At 42.5% G+C, this 17,235-nt stretch overlaps 1 protein-coding gene across 1 annotated transcript in view; it reads right to left on the bottom strand.

Moving 5' to 3' along the window:
- Positions 1–1,891, bottom strand: part of gabra2a (gamma-aminobutyric acid type A receptor subunit alpha2a) — a 52,208-nt gene extending 50,317 nt beyond the window's left edge. Inside the window, exons 1-2 of the mRNA XM_064334789.1 lie at positions 1,602–1,891; positions 1,011–1,096 (exon numbers count right to left, since the gene is read on the bottom strand). Of these exons, the coding sequence (XP_064190859.1) occupies positions 1,011–1,081 (71 nt within the window). The 5' untranslated portion in view covers positions 1,082–1,096; positions 1,602–1,891. The remainder of the gene's footprint in view (positions 1–1,010; positions 1,097–1,601) is intronic.
- Positions 1,892–17,235: the final 15,344 nt, after the last annotated feature.

Raw genomic sequence — 17,235 nt, 5'->3', positions numbered from 1 at the left:
ACGCCAACACCCGGAACCATATTCAGAAGTCACCTCCGAGTAGAGGCAGTGTAGTATAATGGGTCACTGGTCTTGTAACCTAAAGGTCACAGGTTCGATTCCCAGGTAGGACACTGCCGCTGTACCCTCGAGCATGGTGCTTAACCTGCATTGCTTCTGCATTGCTGAGTGACAACGTGGCTCGAAGGCTTTGCCACCGTGAAATATTCAGTGTGAAATCAACTTGAACAGTTTAAAATTCACCCAAAATTCAGGCCGGGTGTGTAAAATGCTCATTGTCTCACATGCAAGCATGCATTCACACACACACACACACACACACACACACAAGCTCATACACCCATGTAGAACCATCAGAGAAGCCTTCATCAGTTCCAGCTTCAAAAAAACCTTTGGAAGAACTTTGGAAGAGCTTTATAATATAACTAAGAATGTAACTGAAAGAACTTCCCTTTCAGTGTGATATGGGCATCAGTCATGATGAACTGTACAGAAGATCAGAGGATTTTTTTTAGAAAGAGGACAAGACAATAAGAAACTTTGAGGAGATTACATAAGAGGAGGTACATAAGAAGGGTGGAGTGTTTTGTATTGATGGATTCGTACTCAGACCAACCGCACATGGAACAGATTTTAAAAGAGAAACATTTCAAAGTCCGTCATACCAACTCAACGAAGTTGTGCGCTATCTCCACCTAGAGGAGCCGGTCCCCAACACCACCAGAGTTTCAGTCCTTTCGACCAAATCCAGCTCGTGCTTCCCTTTTATTCCACCCAGTTTTTCTTTTTCTTTCTTCCTTTATGGTCGATTCTTCACGGCGCGCGTGGTGGGAACTAATTACATCCGACTGTCACGGCTTCGCGTTGGTGTGTCGTCTCGCGTCGCGGCGCTTAGAGCGTGCTTGCATCGCAGACAGGCGGAGTGTTCAGCCCACGCGTGATTACTCGTGCATAAACGGCAGGATGTATATAAATGTAAATTACATCATAAAAACAGAGATAACACTCACCTTGCTTGCAAAAACACCATCACCGATAATCCAATAAAAAATAAGTGATTTAAATCCACCCGCTCCCCCATCGCTGATATTTCCACCTACACAAAAGAAAGACACAAATGCATGAAGATCCATGCATGGTCACCCAATACATACATCTAAGTCTTTCAGATCAAAATCATTTAGGCTTATCGTAATCCTTAGCAAAATGAGCTCAATTATAGATGGTAAACTTTAGACTTCATCAAGGATGTTAAAATGATCACATTCACACAATAAACGTACAGCTAGCGAATACTGAAATATCCAAGCATGTTACGTGACGTTACTTTTTTTTTCAGATGATCCAGGGAAGCGGTTCACGGTTAATATCAATTTGCAACTGTCAGGTTTCCGTTACACACCAACTCACTGTGTGCAAAAATAATCCAGATAAACAGCAATGGTGCTAACACTGTTGCACATGTGTCCCTTCGTCTATTGGTTGCATGGGGAATTCACAAATGTGTTGATTAACGAGCAATAGACTCGCAAAGCTTGAACCCACAACTGATAATGACCTGGAGAGCCTAGATGTGAAGCGACCGTCAGCGAGAAGCTTACCTGATCTGCGGGGTGTCTCTCCTTTGGTGTGATCCTGTGCAAGAGAATATGTGAAAGTTGCACGGAAGAGAACACTGCCGCAACTACACTGGTTGTGTTCTGTTAGGTTTAGGTGAGACCCGGAGAGCGCGCGGACCACACGAGAGCGAGCAGGAACGAATTCCAAACGCCAGGAAATCACTTTGAAACGAGAGTAGTGAGAGTACTTCTCATCGTTCGTGCCCTAACCCTTGCTTGGGGCTTTCCCGGATTTTAGTTCCACTCACGAACTTACATTTCCAGATCTCAAATTTCCGTGGCTCACGCCAAAGAAACAAAAGTACGGAGAGGGAAAAACCAATGCTGGGTCCTAAAGCCTGCTCAGGATGCTGGGTGTGTTTCCTCCAATGAGCTTGCCTAGTCTTCGGAGGTTATTATTTTTTTTAATTTTAAATGACATACGTATTCAGTAAAGTTTGAGGCAAACCTTTCTCCCCACCGACGTTACATAATTCCAACAATGCCAGAGCTAGAGCTAGAGTCCCCTTATGTTGACGAGAGTTCATTGTGAGTTACTATATAATTAGGCTATCCTTCATCCTCTAAAGTATGAATGGGAAGTGGGCCATGCGTATTGTTTTACTGTCGCTACATGTGCATAGGGCTTGCGTCAAAGGGGAAACATGTATTAATAAATGAATTCCGGGGAAGGTTGGAACGCAAAATATAGTTAATTTCTGATTATGGCATTCATAAATAACCCCTCTAGATGGAGGGTAACTCTGAGCTACCATTTTCAGAAAGAAAGACTGGCACCGTGCAAATGGCAGGGTTGGTGCCAACTGATACACTGGGAGTTGTTCAGTGTTAAATAAATAAATAAATACTCTGAGTATACTCTACTGTGATATAATGACCCCTATATGGCTCAGTTAAACTTCATCGCTTAACTTTAACGCTGAGCACTTTAATGTGGACGCAACCTTTGCAGCGAAATGCATCGATAAATGCCAGCGGTACAATAAGGTTCAGATCAGAATGTAAATGTCTTCTGTGTGGTGTTTCAACTCTGCCCCCTACGACATTATTTATCTGACCGATCTTGGATTTGTCATTGCACCAATTAAGAACTCTATGACACATTGGTAAGGTGAGACAGGCCAGGGTGTCGGCGGAGAGAAAGCCGCTTTATTTCGGTTTCTGAGCTAAAATATAGGCTATACGACGCTGTCTGGAACTTTACACAAATTGAATGTGGCCAGTTTTGAGTCAAGGCGACCTGCTGCCGCACGGAAGCAGTGTCTCGTTTGAATGAAAGGAGCTGTCCGTTCAGCACCACACGTAGACTCAGGGCCAGACCTTTGTCACATGTAGCCTACGCTATGCATACACAAACACACTCACACATGCACGCTCAGCCGACATTAAGGATAAACCATAGATATTTGCCTAACACATGGCGGCAATAATATCAGACAAAAACAAGTCCCTGTTATTTCGCTTATTTTGCTATTTTTAACCTGTTTTTAATGTATCTGCCGATAGGTTTCCATTCTCAGAATTTCGTAGTGAAAATGAATGGGCGCCAACTGTCCATAACTGAGTCGCTAATTATTATAATATTAAAATACGTGTTTGTAATACATTATAAATAGGTTATCGGCTGAGACTGGAGTTTTGAAATTTCGAGATGAACAAAAGTTCTAATTGAGCGTTTCATCAAGACGCGAAAGGAATCTTCAGCAATTTGGAGCCTCACTGGCACGTGCTTGGTGCGATCACGCGGCGCACATTAGAGTAAGCTCGAGGAAGCGGCTGTACAGTCATAGCAGCCGCCCCGGGGATAAATTTACTCTCTGGTGAATTCAGGAGGTAAAAGGTCACCGTGTCAATACATGCTCGTGCTGAGAAACTGCCACTCGTCCGATGTTAATGTTACAGGAATGACATCACAGGAACTACATAGATTACATAGATTCTATAGTGACATCACAATGGTGATTAAGTGATATGGAAGCTGTGTTACCATGGATATCAGCACAGTTAGGGGGTGCTGTCAGTTATGACACATTGCAAACTACTAGAAACATCAATTTATTGCAATATTCATGATGTCATGTAATCATGGATGACATGGGTTTGAGTTTCAGAACACTTTTATGCATTTGATCTACGGATACACTTATTGACTCTGAAAAGTATGGCAAATATTTTTGAATAGAAAAATGTAATGGACTATTAAATCTGTCCTTCACCAAAGTATTTCTGCCTAAACAAGAAAAGTTCCATTTCTGACATTCATGTTGAAACTTGTAATTGCTTTTACTGTTGTAATTGCTTTTACTATTTTCCTCTCTCCATACCAAAAATGAAACGGCACACAGCTCTCTTTGAACATCTGGACTTCCAGCTGAGGAGGTTCAAAGACTCATTTCACCGTGGTTTCAAATAGCTGGGATATTTATGTTAACAGAAATTGCAATGAAATTAAACCGTTTAGACCGTGCAAACATTCTGTTAAGCCATTCTGAGTTATGAATGCTGGCACTGCTTGGGGTTCCAGTCGACCAATCAGCGACCGCGGCAGGAACTGTGCCTTATAAAATTTACACATCCTGCCCCAGATGCCGAGGCACAGACGTGTTGCGTCTCCGGTGAACCGCCGGATGAAAAGGAGCAGGGCCAGGCAGTCCGTGCTCTTCTAAATGTATGGACGCCGCTGAAATAATCGGACGGGCCGACGGTTTTCCTTCGCCGTTTCAAATTTGGCTCCGTGACGAACCGCCTCCGGCCGAGATGTTTACGTGCGCTGGCTTCAGACGTGCTTTGCTACCCTGCTGTCACTCAAATCGCGGTCTAAAATTAGACGAGAGAGCAAGACCCTCATTTCAACATACATGACTTCCTGGCTGTGGTAATACGTTTGTGTTTTCCTCTATAAAAAAATTAAAACATTTTCGGTTTCGGTTACGTACGTGAAAAGAGAGTAACTGATCAGACCCCCCTTGTTTTTGGTAGGCCACCTCTTCATCTACGTACCTGTAAATAATTTACATGTGTTAAAGGCTCCTGTAATTGTTTTGAGAATGTATGTCTGAAAGGATATAACCTTTCATTACCCTGGCTTCCTTCACGGCTATGTATATAGATGGAAAAAATAACACCAGGTGTTTATTTCCGAGGGTTTGTGCTTCTACAAGATAGCAGTAACTTCTGCCCTGTGCTTGTAACTAATAACAATACGCCTCGGTTGTTTTCACATTATATCCATTATATCAGGAGCCATCAAACAAATTATGTTGTTGGTCTGGATTCAATCTCCTTGTCCTTAACTTTACCTCTCAGTTGAATGCAATGGGGTTGTTGTTTTCTTCATAACTGCAGTTTTTGTGAGTTAATGGGATTGCTAAAATGAATGAGTCATGGAAATGGAAGAGCGCATAAAAAAAAGGCAGAGTTAAGGACAAACGAGAGCTGACTTGTGTTTGTGGAACTGGAAGTGCGAGTCTCGTCCCTACCGGACAGATTAACCCCCGTGCTCAAATGGCACCTGTTTATAAATTTCAGGGGCTGGTGACCCCAGTCTCCTAGTCAAAATTCCCCACTAAAACTGGCTCTCGTTATCTGGCAACCTCAATCGGTACATCTGATTGGCTGCACAAATCCCTTGCTTCTCTCCACCCACGTTGATTCTCCCCAGGCCTTCGCTGCAAGTTAGATTTCAGTTCATGGTTGACCTAGCTGTTCAAATAAATGTAACGATGTGAAAAAAATATATATATAATTAATATAATAAAATAAATAAAATAATAATAATACATTTGTGATAGTGTCGTTAATGCCTTTGAGGAGAAGATGGAGCAGAGTCCCCTGTGGGGAGGCGCTCTCCGAGCAGCACCTCAGGTGTCAGGTTCACGCTGTTGTGAGCACGTCAAAGCTAATTCTACAGCAGAGCCAGATAGTCAGCACCACTGCTGCAACGTGTCTGCAGGAGCCAATGTTGCTGTGGTTTTGACATTTGATTTTCGCTTTTTTTTTTTTTTTCCCCCATCCAGTTTGTATACTACTGTGGGATTCTTTAATTCAGCACACGCAGTACTCCAGCGATTAGCACCATTAAGCTCAAACTGTCTATGATGCCCAAAAGAGTTCATTTGCACAAAAATATGGCGGTTTCAGGTCTGGTCTTGCAACAGCCTTTTTGCTGAAACAGTGAGGGAAGGAGACATTTCAGCTTCAGCGAGCCAAATGATACAGAACGTGCTCTATATTTTACGTACTTTAAATAACCAAGTGTCTGATTAATAAGCACTTATTTGATTAGGTAATAAATAAATACAGTCAGATAAAAATACATAAGAGCAACTGTAAAAAAAATCCCGAAAGTTACAACAGGGGTTCCAACACCGATGGCATTCAGTCACGTAAATGTCATTCACGTTTTGTCACGAACCATTTTCTCATCAGATTTAATCCGACCCTGCAACCCCCTTCTTGTGCGAGCTGTCGCTTTGGCACTTATTAGTAACAAATGAACTCCATCAGTCATCAGCAATTACAAGCGTGCACGGGGGGGAGGGCACAGTTCAGGGTAGATTCAGTTTGCGCAGAGCATAATTTGGGGAACATTGTATCTATCAAAGCAGGTTGGCATGGAGATGCAACGACAGTGCAGGGAGAACATTAGCATATCCATTTAATTAGCATGGGTGAATGTTGTCCTGCTTGCTAACTAATGATGCTGCTTTTTAATTGAGTAATGCTGAGGCATTCATCATGTGCTTTAGATTACCAGTACAGAGCAGGAGCATAGGTCACAGAGTGAGGCTTTACACGCTTATATCTCTATTGAGCTGAAGCACAGATAACACAGTGAAACATCAAATGGTAATCTAGTGAAAATCTTCCCCAAAATTCTGGAGAAAAAAAGGGTTTGTTAGTTCTGTGCGTACACCAAAGCAGGATGCGGTAGAAATTGTACTGAAATTTAAGAAGCCATCTTCTCTGGTTTTCACATGCATTCCTTACAAAATTTTTCTTTAAAAAAAATATTTTCTAAATGTATTTTCTCAGCTTGTACGATGCGTGTTTCTGCTGGTATTTATGGTGTGGTCTGAATTGCCTCTGCAGCCATAAATATTTAATGGTCAATGTAGGCAATTGTGAATAAACCATGCTAAAAGCCATAAGCAATTGGAGTGTCTCCCCAGGAGAAAAAGAGAAAGATGAGGGGGGAAAAATTAGATTGCACTTAGAAAGGAAGCATTAAAATCTTATTGATATGACAGAATGGGTATCGATTAAGCCTCTGTTTTCCTCCTTTGGATACCACGCCCTAAAATCCACAGACTGGTACCCACATATTTACCAAGCATTTCAGGATAGATTTTCGGGGCCAACAGCGTTTCAGTTTGAGAGACCACGGTAATTTTTTTTAGCAATCTCTTGATTCCAGTCGGAAGCACTTTGTAATTAGAGGTGTATTATCCCCAGACCTTTCAGAATATTTCCCCCACCAGCTGGGAAAAGTTTGCTGTATTTTCATGGCCGTAAAAACAACAGAGATGCGTAACATTTTGCAGCGCTCACACCAAAAATGCTGGTGCTGTGAACCAAATCCAATTCATTTATATAGCGTTTTTTTTTTTTTTTTAAATAAAAAATGCATTTGTCACAATACGTTTTGCAGCATACGCTAGTTTATCTGAACCTAAAGCTAGGCCAAGTAATGCTATTAGCATGATGAATGGCCTGTTTGGCCTTGCCCACCACCATAGGACAGTGACCAATGACACGTGCAGCATGATGTTCTTTCTGACTGGGTCTGCTTCCCATAAATAACAGACGCGACCCGTTTCACCCGCAATAATCTGCTCCTTCTTTCCCCCAGACAAAATACTGCGGAATAACTCCGCCCGAATAGCGTGCGCGATCATGTGACGGATGTTCTCTGAGGACCCACCGTACCTCCGGTGTACTTTATTAAATTATGTGCGACTGTGATGGATTCGCACGTGTGAAACCGTTGCATAGAGCCGCGATTGTGTGAATGCGTGTGAGGTCTACGGCTCTAAAGGGAGTTCCCTCCAATCACCCGGCTGCTTTATTTCCAATATTTCATTTCTTATCTAGGATATGTGTTTTTTTGTTTTGTTTTAATTGAAGGCTACTTGATTTTGACTCCACCTTCATTTTCACCTTATAAGCTTCCCCATCAATGCCTGTCCATCAGTGTTAATCAATTCATGGGATGCGACAGTCTTAACCTAACCAATTTTCCCTGTCAATGTAATCCCCAACGGTCCTACATGTGGATGGATTTTAAACCTTCAACGAAAGGTTACAGGCATTGAAGCACTTGCTGGAATTTTGCAAATAAATAAATATTTGGTGTGGTTCCTTTGAGAGAGATTCCTGTCAAATATGTAGCAGAAATCATAAATACCTCTGAATCCTCAAAGCTTGGACGTGGCATGGCAAACTCTCCAGTCTGTTCATTTGTATGTCGTCTAATTGATCCAGAATACAATTTATTTCTTTTTTTTTACTTCCACAAATTGAAATTTCCCAGTGTGCACCTTGAGGCACTACACCAATGTATGATTACCACCTCTATTTTTATCGTTTCACTACTGCAGACAAGTGTGTGTGACTGTGACCATCATCAGTCACAGTGGGTTATAACTGTAACTAAGCAAACATACATGCAGCGTGTGACTACAGGATGCTGCAGCTGCAGGAAGGAATTCTGCAAAAATGTAAAAAAAGAAGTGAATATAAAAAGATGCACTTATTCTGTCCCTTAAACCCTCTCATTGGTGCCGAATGCTGAATTCCAGGCGAGTTTGAATGCTCCTCACTGCCTGTGAGAAGCTATCACTCAAGATAATGTCTTCACCGTTGACACATTATTCAATGACTACTAACCGAGAGTGGCAGGGAAATCTGTCAGCCCTGTAAGGCTCCGGGAAGTCATGCCTGTGTTACGTAACAATATTCCTATTCATGGGATATGAACCTCTGCCATAAATTACAATCCATGCAGTACTGTATTCATGTACAGTATGTCTACAGTGAGTATTGACGGCAGTAAAACTGAGCTATGTTACTTGGGGTTTGGTTTCACCGGTTTGAGTCTACAAGTAGTGGACAAAAAAAAAAAAGGAAATGTCAACATTAATTCTCCTAATGGTGTGCCAGACCTTCCACAAATGTCATCCTGGACCTTCCACAGATTATAATGAAACTGGCTGTTGTCGCCTTCGGTTGAAATTTGTAGTCAATTAATGTGCTCTGTGTGTGCTCACCTGTATTCCCCTTACAGTTGGAGTTAAATCTTGGATCGTTAAATCACAGTGCAGGACAATGCGCCTCTGCCTGGTTGTGACAATGTTTTTGTCCTCCGAGTCCAGTTCTAGTATTAACCCATCTGAGACACTATTGCTTGTGGAACATCAGTAAGCTTGAGCTGTGTCAGTCACTGAAGTTTCTGTCTAGGGCCCCAAACAATAACCCTCATTCAGGGTCTTTAAGCTGGCCTCTTGTAGCCAGGCGGGCCATGATCATAGGCAACCTGTCCTGGACAGTGTTTTTATAAATGGCCCTAGGCATGCTGAGATGTCATTTGCATAAATAATGAGTGAACCTGCACCCATGGGGAATCCTCTTTTTAGACTAAAAACTAAATTCAAACAAAATGAATAAAAATTAAATACAGCTGCCTATTTAGTATTTCGAAAATCCAGAAACTTGCCCCCCACGCGTAAATAACGAGACCAGGGAGGAGTAGCATGTGCGTGCGTGTGCGCACGCGTGCGCGTATGTGTGTGTGCGTATACACGTGTGCATGTGGGTGTGTGTGTGTGCGCGAGCGTGCATGTTTGTGTGTGTGTGTGTATTTGATGGACGCTCCCTCTGCTAGTTGTCGTGTTCACTCATTCTGTGTCCCTCAGACTACTCAGCTCATTATTCCCCTCCCCCGCTCCTGAGGAATGGCTTCTCTCATCTCTCGAACAGTCTGGCCAGCAGACCTGCTCAGATATTGTATGTTAAGCAGCGATTCTCTGCACCCCTGTCCTGCTCTAATCAGGTAGGGGCAGACAGGGCCAATCAGGTATCTCCTCCACCAGCCCTGTGGGACCGATCCATCATGTCCGTCAGTCCATCCTTCTGGCCCTGGTTGGCTGAGCACCTAACAGCCTGTGGTTCTGCTGGGTCTCTCCCAGAGTATCGATTGTAGCAGACGCAGGCCAGGCCAAAGCAAATGATAAGGGATAATTGATCATTTAGCCCCCCTGAGCAAAGAGCTGGGGAGAAAGCATAAAAGATGGATTTTGGTGGACAGTGAAGTTTACCCTGCCCAGCAGGGTATTGTAACAGCACCCTGAAAGGCTCAAATGCAACCAAAGGCTAGCAAGTCTAGCCTTTAGTACCCTTTAGTACTAATCGCTTGACCACACCTGCGTTGCTGAGCTCAGGAAGTTCTAATACAGACCTGTTGTATTTATTTTAATGCCATTTCAATAGCAGTGTCATACAGGAAACTCAAAGGAAGTCATTTCTCCTGATTCATAATTCTGGAAATAATCAAATGTTTCCGTCTGTGCACTTGTGTGTGCGCGCATGACTGACTGCTTGCCCATTTGTGTGTGTATGTGTGTATAACACCATTTTCATGAACAAACTGCTCAAGTGTGATCAAACAGACTCCCTTTCCAGTTACATTGGCTCATGTTAGATAAAATCAATAAATAGAATTCTCCTCAAAAAAAAAAAAAACAGAAAAACTTACCAGTAATTATACTCAGAGGACCAAGCACTGGAATTACAATAAACGCAGTTCATTTAAATTCGGCTGTGGGTTTTACAAAGACCTCCAACATTTACTCTCAAGTGGAAATTTTCCAATCTACAGAATGTCCACGTTTATTCTGGGTTTAAAGATTTCCATGGCCGCCTGCAGGGTATTAATGCCTGCCTCTGATCTAAACTTGTCCCTGGAGGGAATTTTAATGTGCAGAGTTGACACGCTGCCCATCTCCAATGAGAGGCGTTTCCAAACGGAACTGAAGGCATTCTATACATAGAATCACACAGGACACCTACATATTGAAGAGAACACGAGTAAATACAGAACAGGAGTAAAGACCTTCAAAAGGGACTCGTGAACTCGCACGATTGACTCTCACGCGAGTTTATGAGAGGTAGTGTGAGCAGATCGGCCTCTACTGGTCGGTATTGATAGTGCAGCATACTGAACCTTCATACAGTATAGCATGATCATAAAGGAATGCGTATAGATCAAGTCAGTTTTACACACCCGGGGATTCAAAGTATTTGCTGTAAATTAGTATTTATGTTCAATACATCGCAGATAATTTCTAATTTACCGACAGTGCATTACTGCCATGTAAATACTTAATGCATTGCAGTCAAGTACATATTTAATAGGCCGTGTATTACAGTCAAACACTCATTCACAGTTAATTAACTGCAATAAAAGTGAACTCAGTGTCAGAGGTGGCAAATGATCTGTAAATCCAACTTGATTCCTTTCTTGTGCAGTCTATAAATCTGCAAGCTTTGACAGGACAGCAGATGGGTGTTTGAAATATTGGAGATTTTATACATCTCCCTGGGACAGGGACATACCACAGCTTTCACTGCGGGGGTACCAATGCAGTCCGGTGCCCTGGCTTGTTTGCACAAGGCCGAGCCGACGATCTTAGCACAAAAGGGAAATTCATCTCGACATGAAAGGACAACATGGAAGAGAGCCTGCTATACCAACACATTCTCTGTGAAGTTTCTCAATTTGGTTTATAAAGAGACAAAGTTCAGACATAGTGATTTCCACAGAAAATAAGATTCTTTCTCTGAAAGGCAGCGCTGTGGGTTGCATTCACGAATGTGTGACGCATGAGAACATCGGTTGGAATCATGAGCACCAGTAGACAAGGTTGTTGAGTCTCTATGTGGGATGTCAAGGAAGAAAGACAGGAGAAGAAACGCAAGAGGCAAAAGCCATTCTTATGACAGGCAAAGCCACTTTAGAAAGCTGAAGTAACAGCGTAAGGGGGCCATCTGCAAATGTCTGCCTTCAAACTTCTTTAAAACCTCGTGTCAACACATGCAGATTTTGTCACGGGTCTAAAACATACTGCTTATTTTCTTCCGATACCTAGAGAGGAAAGGGCTTCGGGACTCCAGCTGTTCCGTGGTCCTGAGCATGTCTCTCCTGTCCAGCTTTCAGAATGACTAACAGGTCGTACGACTGATGGCAGAGAGGTTGCCACGGCAACAGGCCGCTCGCTGAGCCTGCAGTGCTCGTCTGACATCAGAGACTGCGTCCTTCCTGGTGAGACGTTGTCTCGGTTAGGTCTCGATTTAAATTTCGTCCGTCTTTATTTTATTGATTTCCGTGAATGGAGTGGTTGCCCGTGGAGACAGGGCCAGTTAAATTTGATAAACAGCGCCACTGACAATCGTTCAGCAGTTCAGGGCTGAAGAACAAGCCCTCTTACCCACACCCAACTGGTTCATCTGCGCAGACTCCAATGTGCCGACACATGACTGCATTATTATTGTTATTATTATTATTATTATTATTGTTGTTGTTGTTATTGTTATTATCATTATTATTATCATTATTATTATTATTATTATGATTGTGTGGTGTGTGCGTGTGTGTACGCGTGGCAGAGAGTATTTGAATGCCTGTTCTATAAATACAGTGAGGATCTCCCCATTCCACAGATTTGAGTCTAAGGAAGGCCCCTGCAGGGCACAGACTACCCTAGAAAAGTGTACTATAATCAGACCTGACATTCTCCTTGTGTACGGGGGAAGTCTCTCTCTCTCTCTCTCTCTGTCTCTCGCTCGCTCCCTCTCTCTTGAATTAATGCAGTTCAGTTCACTTCGTTGACATCTATTCTTGTTGCTACAGCGTGTGCATGAAAACACAGATTATTAAAAGACAACAGTAATACCGAACACATTTACTCTGATACACTGATAGGGACAGTAGAGTGTGCAGGCCTCTGTACAGCTGTTAACCCAGGGTCCCAAGCCTTAGGAAAGCTGGAATTCTCTTTCGCAAAGCAATAAACCGCACTTTATGTTGCCTGGGGCAACTGTAATACCCGAGGTCGCAAGGTCACGAGGTCACCACCCCCGATTCCATTCCAAAGGGTCACAGGAGACACGCACAACCCCCGATCTGGCTCTTTGTGTTGCGCACGTAATCACATGACTGCTCCTCCACGTCACGGCCAATCACATGCTCCCATGAGTCCTGCGCACCTTTTTTTGGACGCGAAAGCCGATGTTGCCTACCGCCGGTTTCCCTGGTGATGAGGTTCCGCGTGAGCTTGCTCAGACCAGCCACACACAGCCCGGTACGGGAACTTTCTCTCGCAGAATTGTCAGGCATCAAACCGTGACTAATCACAGAGCTAGCAGTGTTTCTCTTTACCCTGTCGGCATCGATCGCGAAAGTGGTATGACATCTGTCAGAAACTGTAATGCACTGTCACGGCTGGCTATTGCAAATGTTGTGTCAGGTCTCTCAACAACGCTATGAAAGATTTTATGGCACGGAGTTCAAGTGAAGTGTTGGCCGTTTTTGCGTATCTTCACCTGCAATTTATTTAGTTTAATGCATAGACAATATTGCGTGTGCTGTAAGATCTGCAAACCTGGGGACCCCTAGAGGCCCATACATATGCTGGGTTTATCTGATATGGTTTTTCTATAAGTGCCCAAGAGGAATGGATGGACTCTAAAATTTTATTGTTGTGCTGCAAGCCTTACTTCATTTCTCTCAGTAAAAATGACAGGATCTCATGAAGGCCCTCGTTAACTTAATGTAGGCAGACTAATTAGCATGATAACTGACTAACTGAGAGACAGATCGGCGAGAGGAGAAGAAGGGAGGAGGGAAGTAGAGGACAAAGAGAGGAGGGGAGAGAGACTGGCACGTCAGACATCACATGCCTCTGGGAAACGTTGTCTTCAGAGCCGTTTCTCTGGGAGAGGCAAGGTCCAACTTTGATTCTCCAGGTTGTCATGGCCAAAGAGAAATTGAGTTCCCCGTTGGTGCGCCTGAACAAAAACTAAAATCAGATTTTTTAAAAACTCTCTCGCAAGGGTTACAAGAGCCAGCCTGGTTAGCTCTGACTCATTTTTAATAAAGACATCACTGTCACGCCTTCTCCTTCTCCCCTTATTTCCCAAAAATGAGGCCTAATGCATATTTATGAATCCTTTGCTCTCAAATAGAGCCAGGTCTTTTCTTTTGACAGAGAGTTAATCACGGGAGCCGGCTGCTGGTGAGGTGCATGATGGGAGTTGGCCATGTCAGAGAAATGGTCGAAAACGTGCTAATTAGGATATTCTGAGCTGTCTATCGCACTGCACTAGCTGCTCAGTCAGTCATACCAGAGAAGAGTCTTTATTATGTACCTTGAGCTTAACATTGCCTCTTCCTCTCTGTTGCATAATATAATGTCTGTGTCCTGTTTCGTGTGCTCACGTCCTACGTACTCAATAGCACATTCTGCAGAGCATACTAGCCTGAATTGCTTAATAGTGTGTGAAGCAAGAAATACGCTTCAGTTTCTTTACATTCGGAAAACATGGCATAAAATTGAAATGCAGAATCCATTTGAACTACCTGTCACACCTGACAAATTCAAGCAGGACAGTGCCCGAATTTGTTGACATGCCAAAGAACGATCAGGAGGACAAAAACCAGTTGCATGTGTTCGCGCCATGTAGCAGCTAATTCTCACTGTTCCACCGCTGTATATCCAAAAACTCTGCTCACACCTTCATAACTCTCCTGTTTATAGCGGGAATTAATTTTTTCGACAACCTACAATCGAGCGCGGCAATATTTCAATTTTTTAATTTCTCTTCCATGCATTTTCAGCCCAGAGAACTCAGAAGTACGGAGAGACTCTGTCTCCAAGGCACTCTGCACGAGCCCAACTGTGAATAAGTGATGGAGAAACATATATAATTATACACTTAAGCCATTATTCAGAGCCAGTAAAGCTCACGGGTTATTAAACATTTTATAAGGGCATCTAAATGGGTTATTTCAGTTGGGCCATTAGTCTGTGTTAATTGTCTGTAACAAGGAGTCTTCAGCGCTACATCGCAGAGAGAGAGAGAGAGAGAGACTCACAGACAAAAGCAGGGGCACGTCGACAAGCCAGTGTCTGTCAATTAAGTATGTTTCATGCTGGAGTAAAGTACTTTCAGGTGAGTTGTTAGTACACTATTGATCCATAACTGGAAGGAGACCCTCTTTGACAGGTGAATAGTGTGTGTTGTGTTGTGTGTCTGTCTGTGTTTATGGGGGCACTGCTGCAGTTTGGGAAAAGAGCTACCAGTCAAGGTTTTTTGGCATAATGTCAAAAAGGAGGGATTGTATATCTGAAGATAGACTGCAGGGGAAAAAAAGTGGAATGGAAATCTGCATGGATTTTGGAGTTTGTTGTGGTCACACCTTCACACACTTGACCCAAGAGAGTTGTCAACACTGGATAGGACAGCAAGGTGAAGATGGATTTATGATTTTTTTACCATTTGAATCTCCATTTGCATGGTGAATTGGCCAGATGAGGGTGGTTGAAATTATCCTTAGCCAGATGAAATTATTGTACAAGTAAATCTGGTGTAGTCTTTATGAGATACAAGGACTTCACACACAAGACATTCATTAATGAAATCTCATCATGTGGACAAGCAACTGGCCTTCTGTGGACATTTGCCAGGGGTATACGCCCGGCTTTCAACAGACACACTGATACATGGACTGATTCTGGCCCTCATACTGTATCTCATTCATCACTATGCGGATATGTCACCCTCTACTGGATCTTACTGGAAGACTTTTCACTCCAAACATCCATTCGAAAGTTGGGTAAAAAGGACAAGTTCATTTTAAACCCTATTGAACCATCCATTTTTCATGAACTGACATTGGAACACGCCTGCAAATTTTAGAAAGTTGATGTCACTCAAATTAATGTACACACTAGTGAGTCGACTGATTATTCTGCGCTAAAATTCTGAAATCCATTTCTCAGTTTGACACAGGGAGCTTGGAATATAGCTGTGCTCCACATCAAATCATTCAAAAAATAAAACATCAAAACAATCCCCGCGCTAGTGTCCCCTGTGAAAACATTCCAGAGCAGAAGATGAACAATAACTCCATTATAATTACAATTATAACGCCAGACAGGGGCATGATGAAATATTGATGAAACTCTAGCTCTGAAAGTTTCCCCTACTTTGAAGATTGTGTCACGGACACGGGTGTGGATGGAACTCTTAATTTATTTTAGTTTTGTAAATTGAACCATTTTTTTTTACAGGCCACAGTAAAATATTCAGTGTTTTAAAATGCAACAGAGTATATATTATTCTGTCAGCACAGTATTTTATCCTTACTGATCACATTAATTGTGACCTGTGACATAAAGCTCAATACATTAATTCTGTAGCATCATCGATGAATCTGGATCTCTATCCTTACTTTAGCACTTATAGTTAATGACAAATCTGCAGCGGGACCAGAAATTGTTGTCACAGCTGTTAAAAAAATAAAAATAAAACGTGCTTTAGAAAACATTGCATTTCTGTAACTTCTCATCTGATAATATATAGACATGAATAAAGCAATCGCATAAACTGATCAACACATTAAATAATCTTCGTAGAAACGCGTGATTAATAAAGGTCTATTTCAGGCATGGCAATCATGGCTATTTCATTGACTCGATTTGCATAATAGGTGCGGTGAATAATTCTTGCTTTGTGGAAATTTTAATGTGTCTAAATGTTCCAGAATATACCGCCATCATGTCAAGCACTTGACGTGACGCCTGCTCAAGGCGAAATTAAGAAGTCCCGTGTGTAAAACGGTAATTATCCTTTTGCACCTGTCAACTGAAATCATGACTGATGAGGGTGATTATTATTTTTTTTTTGTCGAGGGATCCTAATTAAGCTAATTAAGCTTTAACAGAAACGGCCCCTTGCACATGATGTTTTCGCATTTTTCAAAAGGGAATACTTTTTATTTATTTATTTATTTATATCGGAGGGCATGGGAGGGTGTGGAGCAGGTGCTGACTCTATCAATAACACAGATGAACTTTGCCCCCAGTTGGCATAGATTTAGAACATGTTATTGATTTCTGGTTGGATCTCTGGGAACCCCATCAGTTTCATCACTTTAAACCAGTCCAGCAACCTCGCAACATTGCAGTGAATAAAACCATTTGGAAAATGTTTTAAAAAAAATGTTTTTCTTTCACTACTCCAAGTTAATGTGCAGGGCCTCATTTTTCAAGATGTGTTGATATGCTCATTGTATTTCACAGAACAACACTATTATTAATTCTGTATGGCAATGGACTGTACTGATCTGTATTCTTAAATATCTTCCAGATTATTCCACTGCTTCTATCCCCGGGGTTCTCAAAACTCCGCCCACCCAAAACAGTGATAATCACTGATTGGCACTCCTTACCTGACCTTTCTGTGCATTCTGGGGTCTGAGAGAGTGACAAGGCCAGGAAAATTATGCAAGGTGGGGACCTTTTGCTGGTCCCCACAAGTTCAAGAGGCTGTTTTAGGG

The sequence above is a fragment of the Anguilla rostrata genome, chromosome 5, assembly GCF_018555375.3.
Source record: "Anguilla rostrata isolate EN2019 chromosome 5, ASM1855537v3, whole genome shotgun sequence".
NCBI classification, from domain to species: domain Eukaryota; kingdom Metazoa; phylum Chordata; class Actinopteri; order Anguilliformes; family Anguillidae; genus Anguilla; species Anguilla rostrata.
Note: the sequence above shows the minus strand (reverse complement) of the source record. Positions and strands in the feature narration are given on the sequence as shown.